The 19,660-nt window shown below is 41.5% G+C and overlaps 1 protein-coding gene across 2 annotated transcripts; it reads right to left on the reverse strand.

The window, feature by feature from the left end:
* Nucleotides 1–24: 24 nt before the first annotated feature.
* LOC148853040 (leucine-rich repeat receptor protein kinase HPCA1-like) lies at nt 25–9,216 on the reverse strand. Of its 2 annotated transcripts, XM_088942741.1 has the most exons (19): nt 8,810–9,216; nt 8,148–8,271; nt 7,976–8,047; nt 7,671–7,745; nt 7,501–7,572; nt 5,625–5,786; nt 5,459–5,533; nt 4,055–4,126; nt 3,885–3,956; nt 3,700–3,768; nt 3,384–3,458; nt 3,211–3,282; nt 2,881–3,015; nt 2,186–2,670; nt 1,936–2,091; nt 1,687–1,820; nt 1,396–1,615; nt 969–1,204; nt 25–817 (listed from the first exon to the last, which is right to left on the reverse strand). In XM_088942741.1, exons 1-19 carry the CDS (start codon nt 8,889–8,891, stop codon nt 344–346), a joined length of 2,862 nt encoding a protein of 953 aa, XP_088798867.1. In that variant the 5' UTR covers nt 8,892–9,216; the 3' UTR covers nt 25–343. The 2 variants fall into 2 exon arrangements, with proteins under 2 accessions (XP_088798867.1, XP_088798868.1); XM_088942742.1 differs by lacking the exon at nt 7,976–8,047 and having other exon boundaries at nt 8,810–9,021.
* Between the last annotated feature and the right edge of the window lie 10,444 nt (nt 9,217–19,660).

Raw genomic sequence — 19,660 nt, forward strand, 5'->3', positions numbered from 1 at the left:
TGCATTTGTTACTGGGGAATCCTCTTCCTAATACAAACAAAGCATTGATTCTTTTCATGAGTTTAAAAAATATCAACAATTGTACTCCTATGGGTGTTCTGAAACAAAAAATGTTTTTGATCTAAACCTTATTCTAATATCAATGTCAAAAATAATAAGCAAATTCAACCCATGTTCCCTTTCTAATCCAGATTTGTTGATTCTCCTTCATAACAAGGACTTAAGTATTGTGATTGTCCTTCCCAATAAGCACTGACTATTAAGATCCAGATAGCCTCCAAAGTAATTTAAAGAGTTGAAGGAACCAACTTCTTCAATATCCAGCTAGACAAACACATTCTACTCAATGTGGTTCCACCTTGTAAGCTGGGTAACCGCCACTATAATCAAACGAGTCATCGTTATAAGGATGTCGGGGGTGCCCTCCACCTGTTCCTCCATAACTTGCCGAAGTAGAAGCAGAATCAGCATTTGGATTTAGACCAGCCAACTGCATGATGTTCTCAATCTCTTTCACCACTTCACTCATCATTGGGCGGTCAGCTCCTGATTCTTCCACGCAGCTCATTGCCAGATCCACAAATTTTTCAAATCCTTTGAGGGTGGTGCCTAACCCAATGGCTGGGTCAAGAAACTCATGAAGGCCGTATAGATCCTTTGTTTTATCAATAGCCATTTTCACCTCTCTGACAATGTACCTCCCTCGTTCTATTGGTTTCCTTGCAGTTATCAACTCTAGCATTACCACTCCAAAGCTGTATACATCACTCTTCTCAGTCAACTGCTGGGACATATAATATTCAGGATCCAGATAGCCCTGCACCAAGATAAGTTTGGTTCTTGTAAGGAATTGAAGCACACTTTAAATCACTTTAAATCCCTTCTATAGGCAAGATGTGATTCTTTTCTTTTCTTTTTTCTTTTGTGTGTGTGTGTGTGAATAGGGCCTTGGTTGATTCGTTACTCACCATTGTCCCCTTGACTTGAGTGGTGACATGATCCTTTTCATTGTCACCCATAAGCTTGGATAGACCAAAATCAGAAACTTTTGCATTTAAGCGGTCATCCAGGAGAATGTTGGTTGACTTAATATCTCTATGTATTATGGGAGGGTTGGCATGTTCATGCAGATAAGCTAACCCTCTGGCTGAACCCAGGGCTACTCTAAATCTCCTTGTCCAATCCAACCGGATTCCTGACTTCCCTGCATATGTCATATGTGAAAATAAATCAAGTTCTGAGCTATGGGGATTAATAATATATGATTTCACCATGGACAAATGCCAGACACTCATTCAAACTTAGGCAACATGGAATTTCCAGATAATGCAGGTAGTAGTTTTTATTTGAAATGGAGAAAAATTCATTACAAAAGCTAGGAATGAGTTCAAATACCTGAAAGGCTTTCCTTTAGGGTACCATTTGGAACATATTCATAGACCAACATTTGTTCATCTCTCTCGAAACAAAATCCCACAAGACTGACAAGGTTCTTATGATGAACCCGAGATAACAACTCTATCTCAGTTTTGAACTCAATGTTACCCTGCATTGATCCTCGTTGAGCTCTTTTAATGGCAACCAATTGACCTGTGGAAAGTGTTCCTCTGTAAACCTGTTAAGGTATTATCATCAGAATACATGAGCTATACATATTCAAAACAAGAGATATAGAAACAGGTTTACCTTCCCATAACCCCCTGATCCAATAGCATTGGCTTCTGAGAAATTGTTTGTGCATTTCTTAAGCTCATCAAATGTGAACCATCTTGCTCCTTTTAATTGAGGTGTGCTGCCACTACTGTTGGGGTCCCAAGAAGCTGCATTATTATGGCAATAACATTCACAATAATCCTTAAGAACTAAGAAGGTATACAAAGCAGAGACAAGATATAAGCAACTGGAAAACTTATTGCAAGTAAATCATGTTCTTACAGAAAGGCTTGTTTTGTTCAACACTGTCCGCTCTTCTCTTTTGGCGGATGGCATAATATCCAGCACAGAGTAGTGCGGATACAAGTAGAAAACCACCAATTGCTGCTCCAATTATAACTCCAATGCTTACAGAATTATTTGATCTTGAGGATAAGTCTAAATGATAAATATGGAGTAAGATCCATTAGAGTGAAATTTAACAATAGTACATCAGATTACTTTGGTCATACTAGGATATGCTTTTAATTACCTGCAAAGGCACCATAAGGTGATCCAATGAAAAAGAATGGCCCAAAACCCTTTGGGGGCTTAAATGTTTGGTTGCTGAGCACAAATCCAATATTCAAAATCCCCAATTCATTGAATCGTTCTGTTCCAGAAGGAAAGACTTCGAGATCCAAGTCGAAGTAGTTATCTGAATCCTTTCTAGGATTACTCAGGGAAACTGAATCAACTGGAAGTTGAGCCGTTTTAAATGAATTCATAAGTGAACTTTCTAGAGATATATAGAGGGATTCATTACTCAAATCAGAGAAAGAGGGAGCTCTGAAATATAAGGTGCCGTTGTAGGGGAATGCACATTTACAGTTGGCATTGGACATTTGACCTGAAGGACAGGAAGGGGGTAGACAATTTTTTGGTCTTGTAGAATATGTAGGAATAGATTGCTGTGAAAGTGTGCAGTAGTTGGTTGATGATCCGGTTAATGAATCACAAAAAGGATTACCCTGTAGGCTGAATAAGAAATATTACAAAAAGAAAGGGAAAAAAGTGAGAGCCTTCCCTTATTTTTTGTGATAAGCATAGTAAACTGATATACCAAAAGAAAAAAGGGAAATAGATGCCACCTACAAACTTTGAAATTGACAGATAACTGAAAGAAAATCCTTAGTTAAACTGCCCGTGGAAGTAATGAAATTAAATAAAACAATGAATGTGGCTTACAATAAGGAATTACTATATCCTCTTCCTTCCAAAACATTACTAATGAGATTGTTCTGTAAATCAATTAGCTGCAGTTGACCACTGTACTTAGCGCCAATATCTAATGTACCATTTATCTGATTGTTCTTTAAAATCCTGCCACCACCAAATTTTCAAATAATTAGACTCTAAGAATCAATTATGCAAATGATGAGGATATATCTCCTATGTTGATGCTTTGAGTAGATAAATGTGCACTACAAACTATAATTTTTGTATGCCTGGGCGTTTTGATTTATTTTTTTCCTACTAGATATAGTACTGAAAGTTTGAATGCCAATTTATACTCACACACTCTGCAGCTGAGGAATGCTGAACACAGCTGATGTTATTTCTCCTTGAAGATGTGTTCCTTCCATTGCTCTGCATTATGAGATTTGTTATTTGTGATGAAATTTACACACACACACACACACACACAGAGAGAGAGAGAGAGAGAGAGAGAGAGAGAGAGAGGAACATACAACGTGGTCAAGCCTTGTAAGGTTGAAAACCATTGAGGAATATCTGATGGATCAAAACTATTATTGCTCAAGTCCCTATCATGTCCAAAGCATATTTGGTTAGTAAACAATAGAATGGCATTCTATAGAAATTGTACAGACCACAGTGATTAGATTTCCATCTTAGGAGTAGCCATTTTTTTGGGATAGGTGCATACTTTTGTTTATAGAGGAGAACGAAGATTCATATTTCTTGGGAAATAATTCAAGGATGAAATTTCTTTCATTTGCATCTCACAGTTAATATATGTGTCCCAATGGTACCATATCTACTTACAAATAGTTGAGAACATTCATGCCTGTAAGGTTAGGCATAGGACCTGTCAGTTGATTGTTGGACAAGTGCCTGAAAATGGAAAGCCAAAACTCAGTTATTGTGAACTAAAATCACTAAAAATAATAGTTTCATTTCATTACTGAAACAAGTGTCAAGTTTAAGGTAGCAGGCTATTTTTTACTCACAGCTCTTGGACATTAGTAAGGTTATTGAGGTTTGAGGGGATGGTTCCAGTTAATGAATTCCTGTCAAGGCGCCTATCACAAAGATGAAATGATCAAAACATGAATTCAGAAAATCCATTGGTACTAGAAGTTTTGGATGGATTGACTTTTAAGTGGCTGGAAATACTCACACAACCTCCAGAGTCTTGACAAGTCCTAGTGTGGAAGGGATGCTCCCAGTGAGTTGGTTACCATCAAGTAGTCTGTGAACATAATCACTTAGTATACCTGGACAAAATATTTATAATTTCTTTGGATCCACAATGGGAGTTCACTACATGTCTGCTAATCTATGCCCAGTTCACTAGTATCTGTACAAAATGACACACCAGTTGTAGTGTATATGTTTGCATACATATCATTGATCATTGTTAACTTTCCCTTTCATTTACATTATAGTAAATTTCTATATTTCCAATTTTTGCCAATTTGCGCTTTCTATTACCAGAGGACTTCATTAATTTTGAGATAAAAATCAACTACATGTATCCCATACTGGTATCTATATAGTTTAAGAAGCTCTGAGAAATATGAGGGCAAGAAACAAGAGGAATTAGTCTGTCATGGCTAACTTAGTTGTTTAACAGAGCTTATGTAAAATTAAAATTTCAGATTAATGAAATAATTTACATATAATAATAGAAAGATAAACAAAAGAGCTCAATCAATTATTGGTGGATCAAATTTTGAGTGTCACTATGAAATTTTGTGAGGAAGAAATTGGTCGAAGATTGATACATGATTCCATCTTGTTATACAACAAATTTTACTTATGTTGAGGAGTGGGCAATTGATGGAAAATTTAAGGGAGAAAAGGAAAGACCTTCCCTTGTCTTTATTATCTTAGAGTTGAACAAAGTTCCCAGGGTGACAATTGATAGGATTTGAGGAAGGAGTTTTAAATGGATATACTATAAATGAGGACCTGAAATGCTTTCAATGAGAACAAATTGTAAAGATATGATCATCCATTCTAAGAAATTATTGTAGATGTATAAACACAAAACTATTTGTGGTTTAATAATGAATAAAATGAGGGCATATTGAAGAAATCCTTGTTAAGATACAGATATGGCTTCTTAAAAGCAAGCTTCCAATTAAGAAAATTGAGCTTGTGACCTGTTATAGATATATGAGTGCAAACGGATCAAATTGAATCAGATATTAGGTATATCCAATTTCAATTTGTTTATATTTAAATTCAAATCAAATCTTAGCCATTAGATTTATATAAGATTTCTATTGAATTTGGATTGCAATCGCATATTGATTAGGCTTTCTAAAATAAACACAAAAACGATAAAAAAATTAAACATTATTAATAAAGTGAAGTAAAAATACCTTTGGTATTATTATATCATGAACGAAATGAATAGAAAATAATTTGTTTGAAACTTGAATCTATAACTTCTAAGTAAAAATTATATTGTTCTATTTACACACTAGCATCAGTAGCATGTATGCATATAGACAAGACAATCATTTAATGGAAAAGTAACATTTTCTATGGTAGCTACCCCACTTAGAGAACTTACACATGTATAAGAACCATGTTTGGGTTGAAAAGTCGAGACGGGATGGTGCCTTTGAGTTGATTTTTGCCAAAATGACTGCACCATGGGCATAATTCTAATTATTTGGACTTAAAATGACTCCAAGTAAGGAATAAAACCAATTCAATTGGACTAAGTTTAGACATACAAGTGTTTGGTATGGGTTAGCATGTCTAGGCCAGGCGTGCCCCCACTAGATACAGGAATCGTTCCTGTAAGCTTGTTGTCAGCTAGATCCAACCAATAAAGTTTAGATAGATTACCAATGGAAGGTGGTATTTCACCACTGAAGCTATTAGAATTTAGAGATCTGCAGAGAATGACAGTGCATAATTTCAGACAAATCCTCTTCAGAAAAATAGAGCTAGAAACATCTTGCATCAGAATTGCTAAATATCTAATTTTTATCAGTTAATGCAGTATCAAAAAATGTGAGATAAGGCTTGGCTGATGATGATGAATGCAGTATCACAAAATGGTTTGAATTTCTGAATCTTATCCCTGACATCCCAGTACCTCAGTATATTCGTTATGATACAACTAATGTCCATTCACATTTTTTGGTCATTCAAATCATATTTAAATAACATTATGGAATGGAAGACAGGTAAAAACTTTGAACTGTATACTAACATATCATATAATTCTGCAGATGTGGTTCTTTGAGATATCTGATTCATATTTGGATTTATATACAGAGATTTTCTCAATTAGATATACAATAGCATGAGATCTGGTTTTTGTAACAGCTATTATATTCTGTTCTGAACTGACATATGAATGCTGCTTCTTTCTTTTTTCCTTTTTTTTTTCTGGGGTAAAATAATTCGTGATGTTTCAACCTCTATGGACCGAAATTTTTTTTTGAATGGGTTTTCTAACATTTACATAATAACTTGTTTTACTTGAGAAAAAAATGCATGGAAACTTGAGGGTGTTTGCAAATGTTAATGGTTTTATTTTCTCAAAAAAGCAACTACCACATCAGAAGAAAGTGTATTGTTTTTGCTGACACGGCAGTTGTTTTTTAGAGAAGAAAACCATTCGCATTAGAAAGAACCTCCTTAAATGGTTACAACATGCATAATTATTTATTTATTTTGAACTAAATCATATGTTTACAGAGGATTGACTTTAAAAAATTTGGAGAAGAAGGATGAGGAAACATTCGAAGTAATAATATTTAATTCTATTTACATTGGGGGGAAATTATTTATACAAACTTATTAGGGAAATCAGTTATTATACTAAGAAAAAAAGGTGGTATTTAATATGATATTTACTCAAGGGAAAAAATGTTGAGGAGAATTAATAGTTTTATAACTTTGGGCCAAATTGTTGTCCAAAAATCAGGATGCAACTAATTACTTGGTGTTGTTTATGGTATAAGGTAATTAGACCCTGAAGAAACATGATGTTTATGCTTCTATTTGTTAAATTATTATTGATAAATTCATGGCTAGCAGTTAATCAGTTTCTGAGAGACGTGGATAAAATATTTTCTACTCAACTATATAATTTCTCCTTTTATTTTTCATAGTTGGTTAAATGGTTTAATGTGTATATTTTCATGTTTGATTATCATTTTCTAAAATTTTGGTGATACTTCTGATGTTTCCAAGAGTTGAAATTATGTTGCAAGAATGTTAAAAAATTTGTCGTGTTTCCATATATTTGGTACAGGAGGTCAAATAACTTGTCCACAACATATTAAATCATAAGGAACTGAAAGATGGTTCTTATTGGGCAATAATGGAAAGATGGAATTAGGAGATTATTAGAAGCACTTTCAACTTAATTATTGGAAAAAATAATTTTCAAGAAGAAATAAAAGGAAGTTTCAAATAGCATATTTAAGGAGCCTCAGGATCTTCATCCTCTTCATCTCCTACTCAAATGAGATATATGACTGCATGACTTTATCATTTATTGAATGTCAAGAGATGAGAATTCATGAGAAAGAGAATCTTTATTAAATCATTCGACAAAACAGAAGAATTATCTTTCAAATTCCAAAATCTTACAAAAAAACCAGTTGCTTCAGAGATCCTATTGCATCTGGAATCGGCCCAGAGAAACTGCACCCAAGGAGGATCCTGATATAGGAAAAAAACTAGTTGGTAAAATCACTTTGTTCTTATTACAAACTAGTTGAACTTGAACTAATATTTAGAAAAGTATATGGATTTCTTACAGGTTCGAAAGCTTCGTCAAGCTCCCAATTGCTTCCGGGAGAGAACCAGTCAGACCTTTGTTGTAAGATAGATCTCTGCATGAATCAACTGTTAATTAGGGATAATTCTTTTCATAAGATTAAAATCATAAACTATTACATAAAAAATAAATAAATTGAAGATAGCCAGTGGGTAATTCTTGGGGGAAGGGGGAGGCCATCTGGTCAGGTTGTTCCATCTTCTTGTTTTAAACCTGAAGCAGAAAGTTGTTAAAGATATCTTGGATTAACGGGAAAAGAATGTGAAGTACTAATAGAAGACTTACAAAGTTTGTAGCTCAGATAGGGACCCAATATCCCCAGACAGCTGGCCCTCCAATCCCATGCTTGACAATGTTCTAAACATTGAAGTTGGTTGTGTATGGTATAAAGTGATAGATTCAGAACAAAAAATCATCCATAAGCAGTATATAATATTTGTTAATGTTATCAACTTACATGGAGATTACACGGAAATTGCTATTACAGGTAATTCCTACCCAATTGCCATTGCAGGGATCTGGATTATTCCAATTGGATGGTGTATTTTTCCATAGTCTCTTGAATGAATTCAGAGCAGCAGCTGCATTAGGAAAAACAAAAAGAAAGAAATATTATACAAAGATCATTTTCTGGTGCCTATTTACTAGGAGTAAGAATTCTAAAAGAAAAGTATGATGGAATGAAAAGAAAGAATAAAATCAGTGCCAACAGCAGTTGGGTTAGGAAAACGAGCTTTTTAAGCCTTTTTGGCATACAAAATGGTCACTTATAGTCTAAGGTACATGATTCTCTCCTGCAAATAACTCAAACTTTTTCTTACAGAACCTTGTCCCTTCTATATGGGTCACTACATGAATCCTGTTTTACAGTTATTCTCTATCAAACTCAACAGAGTAATTAACTTGAAATTGAATTTGTGGACAGTTTAGTGGCCCTCTCTGATACAGTTATTCTCTATCAAACTCAACAAAGTAATTTACTTGAAACTGAATTTGTGAACAGTTTAGTGGTCCTCTCCTATACAGTTATTCTCTATCAAACTCAACAAAGTAATTTACTTGAAACTGCAACCATCATTCCACTTTTCTATGCTGAATAAAATCAGAATATCAAACTACCATCTTGAGGATCTGTCTGAGCAGCTGCAGATGAAACTTGAAAGAGAACAACGAGCAGGAACGCCTTGATTCTTTGATCCATTTGTCACAGACACCCAAATGTCAAAGAAATGACAAATTCTATCACAGTTTCATTGGTGAGCGATTCTTACACAACTGCTGCAAAACTTGAAAACTCCTTTGTTTTGAAGTCCCAATGGAGAAAACTGTATTCTTTCTCATGTACCCTTTGGCTATTCTAGAGATCCATCAATTTTTTTCATGTATCTGTTGTATGACAAGCTAAACATTGATTAGAACTCTCTTAGCTCTTCCTCCTCTTTCTTCTTGTTCTTTCTCTTCTTCTTTGACAATTTCAAGTTTCTTCCCATTCATACCTGGTTCTTTTAAACCATATAAAAAGGCCTGCATCTAATTGCGTCATGTAAATATCTATACTGTTTTCAAGTATTCCCCATGAGCAATCGATTTTGAAAGTCTTACCTAGCAGTTGCAGGAAAGTCAATAGTTGTAGGAGAAAAGAAAATCATATCACAAACTTGTTAAATACTTTTTCAAATATTCTTGTAGTAGTTGGATGACCATCTCTGCACATCACTATAATTTGTTTGGTTGCATCCTTTTGTTTATTGATCACGTCCTGTCATCTTTTTATATCTTTGGAGAAAATAATATAGACTATGTATGTGTGTATTCATCTATACGAGAGTAGTTAAATAAGAGGCCCTCTGCCTACCATTACCCAATGTTGGTCCCAGTAATCTGGGGTCTTGGAAGTCCTTACTCCTTAACACTGTAATTCCTCTGTTCACATATTAAGAAGTTTCTCTTCACATAGACAATTGATCTCTACAAATGGGAGACCGGGATTGTCTCAGTTATGGGGCCACCAGTGAGGTACCACTTGGCAATTAGTCTCCATGGTGGGACCTTATCCTCTTAATATAGGACACGTAGCAAGTCAAGGCTACAATACAATCTTACGGGTCCATAGGGTCCGGAGCCAGGTATTGCCCCTCCAAGAATCTTTGGTGATTCAAGGACCACCAACCAGCCACCTTACAAACACATAAATACAACCTGGATGGCCGTTCCAAGGAAGTGATAACAAATAGAATAATACCACTTGGCAATTTGATTTAGTCTGGTCATCATGGACTCAATGACTCCAAATTTCTTTCGGTTGCCCGTTATGGAAGTTGATAACAATAGAATATTACCACTTGGCAATTTGATTTAGCCTGGTCATCATGGACCCAATGACTCCAAATTCCCGGTCCCCCTGCTTAACGAAAAAGAGTAGCGGAAGTATGTAGTTCATTTGACTTTGTCACCATAGACCAAATTGCTGGTTCACTATTTAAAGAAAAAGAAGATTTCAAATCAGCCACCCACAAGATTGTCCCTCACAACGTACTACAATGCTGACCCAGATTCCCATGTTGCTTGGGTGAGCGATAAGCATTGACTTGTTATAAGGAAGTCATTACCCAATTCCCAAGGAAACAAAGACTCGTAAGGAGATCAACGAGGGATGAGAGAGAGAGAGAGAGCAATGAGTGACACGGATAGGGTTTGAGTCACTAAATCCGATTCATATTCAGTTTATTGGTTCCGACCTGAATAAGAATTAGGGCTGTAGTTTGGGAGGAGGGAGTAGGGAGGAGGGGGTGTTTTTTGGGGTTTAGGGTTTTTGTGAGAGGTTGTGGATAACCTGTAATTAATCTATATTATTGATTTTATAGTGAATTTTTGCTTTTCCTTCCATAATGGGTGTAGACTAAACTAAACCACGTAAATCTGTTTGTATTTTGTTTCTTACTTTTTGATGGAGGGTGATTTGACCCGACCTCACAGTACGGGTACATGTGGGTGTTGACTTGCCCAAACAGTGACTCAGCGTGACAGCGCAACTAAAATAACCTCAACTCGAGGGAGGGTCTCATCGAGTTGAGCTTGACAACTGGGCGGATAAATTACTCGCCAGAAGCCGTCTGGCCTGCATCTCCTCCCCGAGGTTAAGGCACTTCGGGGTGCCCCGAGGTCAGGGTACCCTGACCCTTCTAGATACCCAAGCTCCTCCCGATGGACTTCGGGCCACTCCCCGACGGGAGCTTACCGACCCACCTCTAGACACCCCGGAGTGAAAACGCTTCGGGCCAGATAGCTCGGCATAGCTTGCCACATGCAGCTCGCCACCTATGGGATAGCCTGACACGGGGTGACTCGCGAAAGGGTAGTTCGGCGCACCGCCGAAAGATCTCCTGCCCGACCACCGTACCCGACAAATCTGGGGACAGCAGCCATATCCCTCATTAGACATCGTTGCGCTTGCCACCTTTAGAAGGTGTCTTACACCTGACAGGCACGTACCCTGCGACGACGGCCCCGCACGTGCCACCTCAGCCTTGCCTGTAACAGCTATGGTAGACTGATAGTGGTGGTTACACATTCCCTCTCAAAAGCCAGAGGGCCTGATGCAACGGAATTCTGTTATAAGAAGCTGATTCTCAAGGAACAAGGTATCTTCGAACCACCTACGCAATCTGCACTCTTAGCCTTCGTTTTCCCTTTGCTTCTCGCACAGAATACTGACTTAATCATCGGAGTGTTCCCGTTGGGAAAACCCCCCGGGAGTTCTTTTTCTTCCTTCTCGTTTCAGGTACCCCTCAGGAGCCGCGTGAGTGTTAGCTAGGAGTGACCGAATCGCGCTACATCAATTTGCGTCGTCTGTGGGAAATGCTTCGAAAAGCCTTTCTCCAAACTTTCATGTCTCTTTACTCTCTAGAAACTCAACACTCATGGCTTCCTCTAGCAACGTCGGATGAAGCACGGAAATGGATAACTTTAGGGAACAACCCTAGCTTCCTACGATCTATATCAGACAGTTCACCGACCCCCTCTCGGCAGATGGAATCCCCAGCTTGAATGTGCCTCTTGCAGTGGCACCTGTTGTTGCGCCACACCCTGCTACAATCGGAGCGACGTTCACCGAACCTTCGGTCGTGCCCCCAATGGCCAGCCCGAACCAACTGGAGGACTTGATGTAGTGCATGCGGGCTATGCAGGCCCAAATGCAACAGTTCTAGCAACTTCAGCTCTATCAACAACATGTGCTGCACCAGGTCTCCCAGTACTAGTATCAGCAGTAGTTTCCCCAGTTACCTCAACCTCAGCTTCAGCAATCACAGCTTCCCCCTCGACACCCAGTCTCATAGCGAGCTAGGTCTCGCTGATAGGAGGAGCACCCATCTCGCTAAGGAGAGCCCCCTAGAACCCTCCAAGGAGTCAGGCCTCCACCCACAGCAGACAAGAAAGACCAGCCGCCCCGACCTCGACATGGGCAGTCAGGTCGGGAGGACCTCATCTCTCTAGGACCACGTCGTCTCAGCCCTCAAAGACTGGTACTCCATTCCTGGAAAACTGATTCGAAGTCCTGGTCGTAGGTTCCAAGTAGGAGCCCTCTGTCTGAATCCATCACTAGTGGCCTGAGCTACTTCCCACGCACATCGTTCCTAACAATACAGAAGTGAGCAGCACGAATGCTGAGCCCGCCAGGAAGCAGAGACACCGCCACCGAGCTCACCAGTCTGCTACCCACGACCTACCTGATCTCGGAGGCAAAGAAGAGGTAAGCTCAGGTAAGGTCAAAGCGCTCATTCTTTCAGTTCAATCCCCCAATCTCCCGAGCTCCTGGCAGTCCCAATGCCTAAAGATTTCAAACTCCCCCCTCTTAATAGTACGACGGGTCATTCGACCCAAATGATCACATAGATGCCTTCCAGTCGTAGATGCACCTAGCAAGAGCAAGTGAGTCGTGCATGTGCGTGGCCTTCTCCACCACCTTCAGGGGAGCAGCCAACACATGGTACCAGAAATTTTCAAAACTTCTTTTGGAAGAACATCGTGTGTCACTTTGGATTACCTTGGGTATTGATTTCTGACAACGGCAAGCAGTTCGAGGACATCAAATTTCAAGACTGGTGCCAAGACATGGGAATCCGACAGAACTTTACTTCAGTCGCACACCCTCAAGCAAACGGTCAGGCAAAAGTCACGAACAGAGCCATCCTCCGCGGATTAAAGGCACGATTGGACCGAGCTAAAGGATTGTGGGCAGATGAACTACCCAGTGTTCTATGGGCATACTGGACCACGGAGAAGACTGCCATGGGAGAAACACCCTTCAATCTCACCTACGACACTGAAGCAGTGATCCCCGCAGAGATCGAAGTACCTACGCTGCGACTAGAAGCATATAGTGAACAGTCAAATGAAGATGAGCTACGTACCAACCTCGATCTACTCGACGAAGTAAGGGACCTTGCATACATCAGGACCGTAGCCTACCGGCAAAGAGTAGCTCGGTACTATAACACCAGGGTCAAGAGGCGGAACCTCCGCGTTGGTGACCTAGTCCTTCATAAAGTTGTGGTACCTAAGCCCGGCGCTGGCAAGCTCGGGTCCAACTGGGAAGGTCCCTACTAAGTGAAGCGAGTGCTCGGGGAAGTAATGTACGAGTTCGAGACCCTCGAAGGGAAACAAGTACCTCGGGCATGGAATATTGTCAACCTAAGACAATACTATCTGTAGGAATTGAGTAGGCCACGAGCCACTCCCAAAGCCTAAGGGCCAGAATATCGAGCTAATATGACCTCGGCACAATAGGACCCAGTCGCCTCCATGGCATGGGTAGACTCCGAAAGTGGGCCACGAGCCACTCCTCCAGCCTAAGGGCTGAAACGCCGAGCTAATGAAGGAACCTCGACAGTGTACAAAACTAAGTTACCCCATCAACATGAGCTAAGTACTTGCAGCGCCTGAGGTGCAGGCGGCTCGGGCACAAACCCTACAACAAATAGTCCGCCCTGGCATGCGAAGAGTTGAACCCGTAAGGACAACTAACGGCAAACTACCCCGAGTGCAGACAGGTCGGGCATGCGCCCTACTATGTCCCTCACCCCGACATACACAAGGCTACCCCTACAAAATAGTATGATGGCCGTTAAGGAACACCCACTTCGGAAGTTCAATACGATAGGTTATCAACTTGGGGTGAATGACCACTTTGACAAAATAAAATGCACAAACTTTTGGCAAAAAGAAAGAAAAAATCTCTTCATTACAAGAAGTTTAGTACATAAATTTCGTTGAGAATGTCTTAACTACAAGAAAGAAAAAGGGAGAAGATTCAATTTACAAATACAAAGAGCAAACTACTTTGGGAGCTCGCCGCCTCTGTCAGGGACCCCCTCAGGGTCAGTAGCTGGACCAGCATCCTCTGCCTCATCTTTGGCGCCCTCATCTTCGGAATCTGGGTCATCTTTAGGCTAATGCACGATGTCGTCAGTAATTCGCGTAGTATGATGGCGCTCGTATCCAGGTTGAGGTAGAGGTGCTTGATTAGCCACCGACTGAGCTTGAAGCCCTTACGGTAGGCCTCCGTCATCACGTCGTCAAACCTTGAAGAATTGACATAGTCGATGATGGCATGATTCTTGGCCTCCTCGAGAGCACTCTCGAAGACCGTGGTCTTCTCTCTTATATCTTGCTGGAGGTACCCCACTTCGTGCTCCATCTTCCCCTTTGCCTCCTTGAGGCCTTGCACCTCGAGCTTCAGGGCATCCCGCTCAGCCTTGAGGCTATTCACCTCGAGCCCTAAGGCCTCCTGACCGACCTTGAACCCATTTACCTCGACCCTCAACTTATCCTTATCTCGGGCCAGCTCCCCCTTCTCTGCCATTAACACCTCGATGAAGCTCTTCTGAGCCGAGGCGTCACTCTCCAGGCGGTGGACCTGACAGCGAGCTGGCCTCAACTCAGTATGGGCTGTGCGAGATGACTTCTCAGCCTCCAAAGCCTGCCTCAGGTGCCGGTCTGATTGAAGGGTCAAGGTGCGAATGGCGGAGTTCACCTGCAAAAGGAAAACCAGTCAAAAAAAAAAAAGAGAGAAGAAAAGAGAAGGGAGACTCACCACCATAGTATGAGTGGCAGCTTGGGCACCGAGCTGTCCAGGAGTGAGTTCAGCCCACTCGTTGACCTCCCCCGGGTATGCAGCCAGCTTACTCTTCTTCAGGCTGCACTGGGGGTTTAGGACGATTTGGCTCCCTTGACCCTCCGAGCTGGATGCCGTCATCTCCACATCACGAGTGGAACTCTCAGAGCCCTTGGCAGCCGCTTCGGCAGGATGAGCCCCGCAGCAGCACCTACAGCACTAGCCTTGACAACGCTTTCGCCAGCAAGACCGGTGGGTTTGGCAACAGGTTCGGTGGGGCTAACGATAGGCTCCGCTATCACCTCGGGCCCATGAGGCACAACCCCTTCTTCCAAATCGATAATAGGCTTCGCTACCACCCCGTGCCCTGAGGCTGAAGTCTGCGGAGGTTGGGGTTCGGCTGAAGCTCGCGGGGACTCAATGCACACATTCTTGGCTACGCATTTCTTTCCCTTCATCTGGTAGAAGAGCTTCAGGTTATCTATTCTCTTCGCCTCCATGGGACCTACAACAAAACATGACATCAGCAACCCGAAGTAAACATATGAATGGAAAGCTGAAATGAAGGAAAACCTACCCGGGCTCAAGTTGGTCTAGATGAAATTCTCCTCGGATGTGAAGTCTTTATAATTCAACCCGAGCTGAGCCAGTGACTGGAGCGCCTTCTTAGTCTTCCCGTCTAGGATGACACCGGGGTCTTGAACGACCATCCTCCAATCAGTGGGGAAGGGCCACCCCGTGCTGCTCTGAACTACGAAGTAGTCCCGTTTCCAAGCTGGGACTTTACTCAGGAGCTTGTGCATGAGTTTGAAACCCAGGCGGGGGGACAGGTAGTAGGACCGCCTGTGCCTGGGGAGAGCACCCGAAGCACTCTTCTTTATGGCCAAAATTGTGCTAAGAATATCTTAATCTATGGATAGAGAACGATCAAAGCAAAGATAAATGGACCCCACCACATTCCGTATGGAGTTCGGGTGGAGTTGGTCCAGTGTGATGTTAAAGTGTACCAAAACCTCAACGATCAAAAGGTGAAGAGGAAGTCGGAGCCCGACTATCAGTTGATCCCTAAAGATCACGATCTCGTCAAGACAGTGCTCCCATGGAAATTTGCTGGTGGGAAGAATATATGAGTATTTCTTAGGGAGGTTGAACCTTTGTATGAGGTCTTGAAGCCTCTCCAAAGTCATTATAGAAGGGCCGAACTAATATGGCCTCCGACCTCGGTGGGAGGTGGATGCCAGATGACCCGAAGCCACCCATACATCGGATGGCTAGGCGGCAGAAGGGACACCCCGAGCCGAGGTACCCACCTTGGGCTCATCGATTAGGTTGTCTACGCTAGACGACATAGCGGACTGAAGGGAAGGAAACAAACTAGAAGGGAAAAGGAAGCTCAGGAGGACTCACCAAAGTAACACAACCGGACTGGGAGAACAGGACAAACTGGAGGACTCGAGCTAAGAGACCCCTGGCACGAGCTCAAACGCTAACGACGAAAGCTTTGTGGCGAAGAAAATGGCCAAGGGACCCCCTATTTATAGCCATAGCTGCGGGTTCATCGAGGCAAAAACGATTTAGCGCTTTTTTGACGTCCGTGAAGTCCAAGTCGCGTGAAGTCCACGCGTAATCTGGACGCGACTCGAGTCTTTTTTCGATCGAACCGGGCTCTAGCCCAGTCTAGCTAGATGGAGTGCACGACAAAGCAACAAAAATACTGACGCCAAATCCACCCGGCACGTCATGACCTCCCCGTGCTGGGTAATAGCCGCCAGTGCAGGGAGTGGGGGGCAATTGATGGAGGGTGATTTGGCCCGACCTCGTAGCACGGGTACACGTGAGCGTGACCTTGCGCAAATAGTGACTCAGCGTGATAGTGCAACTAACATAACCTCAACTCGGGGGAGGGTCCCATTGTGTTGAGCTCGACAATTGGGCAGATAAACTACTTGCCAGAAGCTATCTGGCTTGCATCTCCTCCCCGGCGTTAAGGCACTTCGGGGTGCCCCGAGGTCGGGGTACCCTGACCCTTCTCGATACTCGAGCTCCTCTTGGTGGATTTCGGGCCACTCCTCGATGGGAGCTTACCGACCCACCTCTAGACACCCCGGGGTGAAAACACTTCGGGCCAGACAGCTCGGCATAGCTTGCCACAGGCAGCTCGCCACCTATGGGATAGCCCGACACGGGGTGACTCGTGAAAGGGTAGTTCGGCGCACCGCCGAAAGATTTCCTGCCCGACCACCATACCCGACAAATCTGGGGACAACAGCCATGTCCCTCGTCAGACATCGTTGCGCCTGCCACCTTTAGAAGGTGTCTTACACCTGACAGGCACGTACCCTGCGATGACGGCCCCGCGCGTGCCACCTTAGCCTTGCCTATAACGGCTGTGGTAGATTGACAGTGGCGGTTATACCTGCCCTGTCAGAAGGCAGAGGGCCTGATGCAACGGAATTCTGTTATAAGAATCTGATTCTCAAGGAACAAGGTATCTTCGAACCACCTGCGCAATCCGCACTCTTAGCCTTCGTTTTCCCTTTGCTTCTCACATAGAATATTGACTTAATCATCAGAGTGTTCCCACTGGGAAAACCCCCCGGGAGTTCTTCTTCCTTCTCGTTTCAGGCATCCCTCAGGAGCCACGTGCGTGCCAACTAGGAGTGACCCAATCGCACTACATCACTTTTGTTTATCAGTACTATTTTACTTCATTTTTTGTTTATCATTGTCATTTAGCCAAAACATTGGGTTTCTAGTGAAGTTTGTTTTAGTATTTTGACTTTCGAGGGTCAATTGGATTGGATTTGGTCTCGGTCCAATGTGAGTCCATTACAAATGGACCGGGTCCAATCCAATCCAATAAATATTTTGGACCATTTTGGATCGGTCTAGAGACTGTCCAATCTGTTTAAATTCTTGTTAATTTAGATTGGTTTCAACTCAAGCCTGGTCAATCAACACCTATGTTTTTATCCTCTATCAATGGACCAGATATTGGCTCAATCCAATATAAATTCAGTATGAACGGACCAGGTCCAATCCAATATATCATATTGATCCATCCAATCTGTTCAATCAGTCCAAATTGATTTTGATTTGGACGAAGTCCAACCCAAAACCGGTCCAGACACCCCTAATCTGAGGTGCTTAATGTCCTTTTTGCAATATTTGACTGAGGCCTTCGATGCTAGCAACTTAGCATTGGTCCTCCATTCGGGTTCGGTCCAAAAGTGAATCCATGGTTTTTAGTTTTCTGTTTTCTTTTACATAATTCGAAGTGAACCCATAATAATAAGGGTAAAATACAAAAACCTCCCCTAAAGTTTTTTGATAATCATAAAAACTTCCACTATAGTTTCATTTTAACAAATACCTCTCCTGAACTTTTGAGAAACTCAACAAAAACCTCCCTTTTGTCTCTGTCCCATACCGAAAACGTTAGATTGATGACCAGTTTTTTCCAAATATCTATTCTACCCTTTTATATGTTATTTTACATACAAAATTACTGAAATAATCGCATTTTAACTCAACAAAAAAACATATTTCAATAATTTTGTATGTAAAATTACTGAAATAATTGTTAAAAAAGGTTTTTGTTGAAATGGAGTTATTTCAGTAATTTTGTATGTAAAATAATTTATAAAAGTGTAGAATTGGTATTTAGAAAAAAATGATGCATCAATCTAATTCTAACCTTCCCCAATCATTTCAAAGACAAACAAAATTGAAAAACCAACCTAGGGGAGAATTTATGAGTAAATTTAATTTGTACACAGTACTAGTTTGGTAAGTTGGGTTTTGAACATAAATTCAGATGAATTGGTGTTGTCAATTACTTTTCTATATGGGGATAATGCTCAGAACATGATAAGTAGATGTTTGGTTAGAATCTGGAAGAGATCAGTCTCCGGATCATCGTAGAGAAGATGCATAAGAACTGAATAAAGAAATGGAGGATCTTGATCACTTCTAGGATCGTGTGTTCTTCTCTGATCACAGGGGGTGACGCCTCACCTCCACTTTCCCTATCTTCGCCTGTGGCTTCTGCTGCTGTGTCACCGGTGTGGTTCCACGAACCAACAATGGCTCTTTGATCTGATGTTCAAGATCTCTGGATCTTGACTTTAGTCTCTAGTTCTGAAATGCAGAGTAGCTGGATGAAAAGCACGATGGCAAAAGTAATGGAAAGAAGTCGGCCATGATTTCCGGTGACATCAAAAGCCAATAGATAAACGGCTATAATGATGGTGATGATGTTGTTGAAGATATTGAAAAATAATGATCTTATTCTTTCTCTTGGGTGGAGCTAGAGGACGGTGGGACCTCACGGAGAAAGAGGATGGCGGTGAAGCAGAGTAGGGTGGGGAATATCGAGAGAGAGAGAAAGAGAGAGTCGTTCCCGAGTTCGTATTTTCCGAAGAGGAAATTATCCGGCGATGACACGCTAGTCTCCGGCATTGCATTGCCGAGATAGGGAGAGTTTCAGAGCAGAAACAGAGTGGAAGCCTTTCACTTTACACTGTGACAACCAAACATCATCAGTGTAAAAATTTAAATTCACCCGGTTCTAATTTTTCATCGATCACCGAACCGGCACAAACTTTTTCATCGGTGTAAAACTGAATTTACACCTAAAACAAACGCAGCCTATGGAAAAAAAATTGGTATCAAACCTGATCCATTTCCATGACCATGTCTTTATCAAAAAGGAAAAGTGAAGACTATTACTGCATTTGGCATTCCTTATTTCCTTTTTGCAGTTAAAAACTTAGTGTTCATAGAAGCATTTTAAAATAAGGAATGCCAAATGCAGCCTAAAATTAATCCAAACAATCTTCAAATAATTTAGAAAC

This window comes from Nelumbo lutea, chromosome 5 (genome assembly GCF_056320005.1).
Source record: "Nelumbo lutea isolate HS-2025 chromosome 5, American lotus-T2T, whole genome shotgun sequence".
NCBI lineage: Eukaryota > Viridiplantae > Streptophyta > Magnoliopsida > Proteales > Nelumbonaceae > Nelumbo > Nelumbo lutea.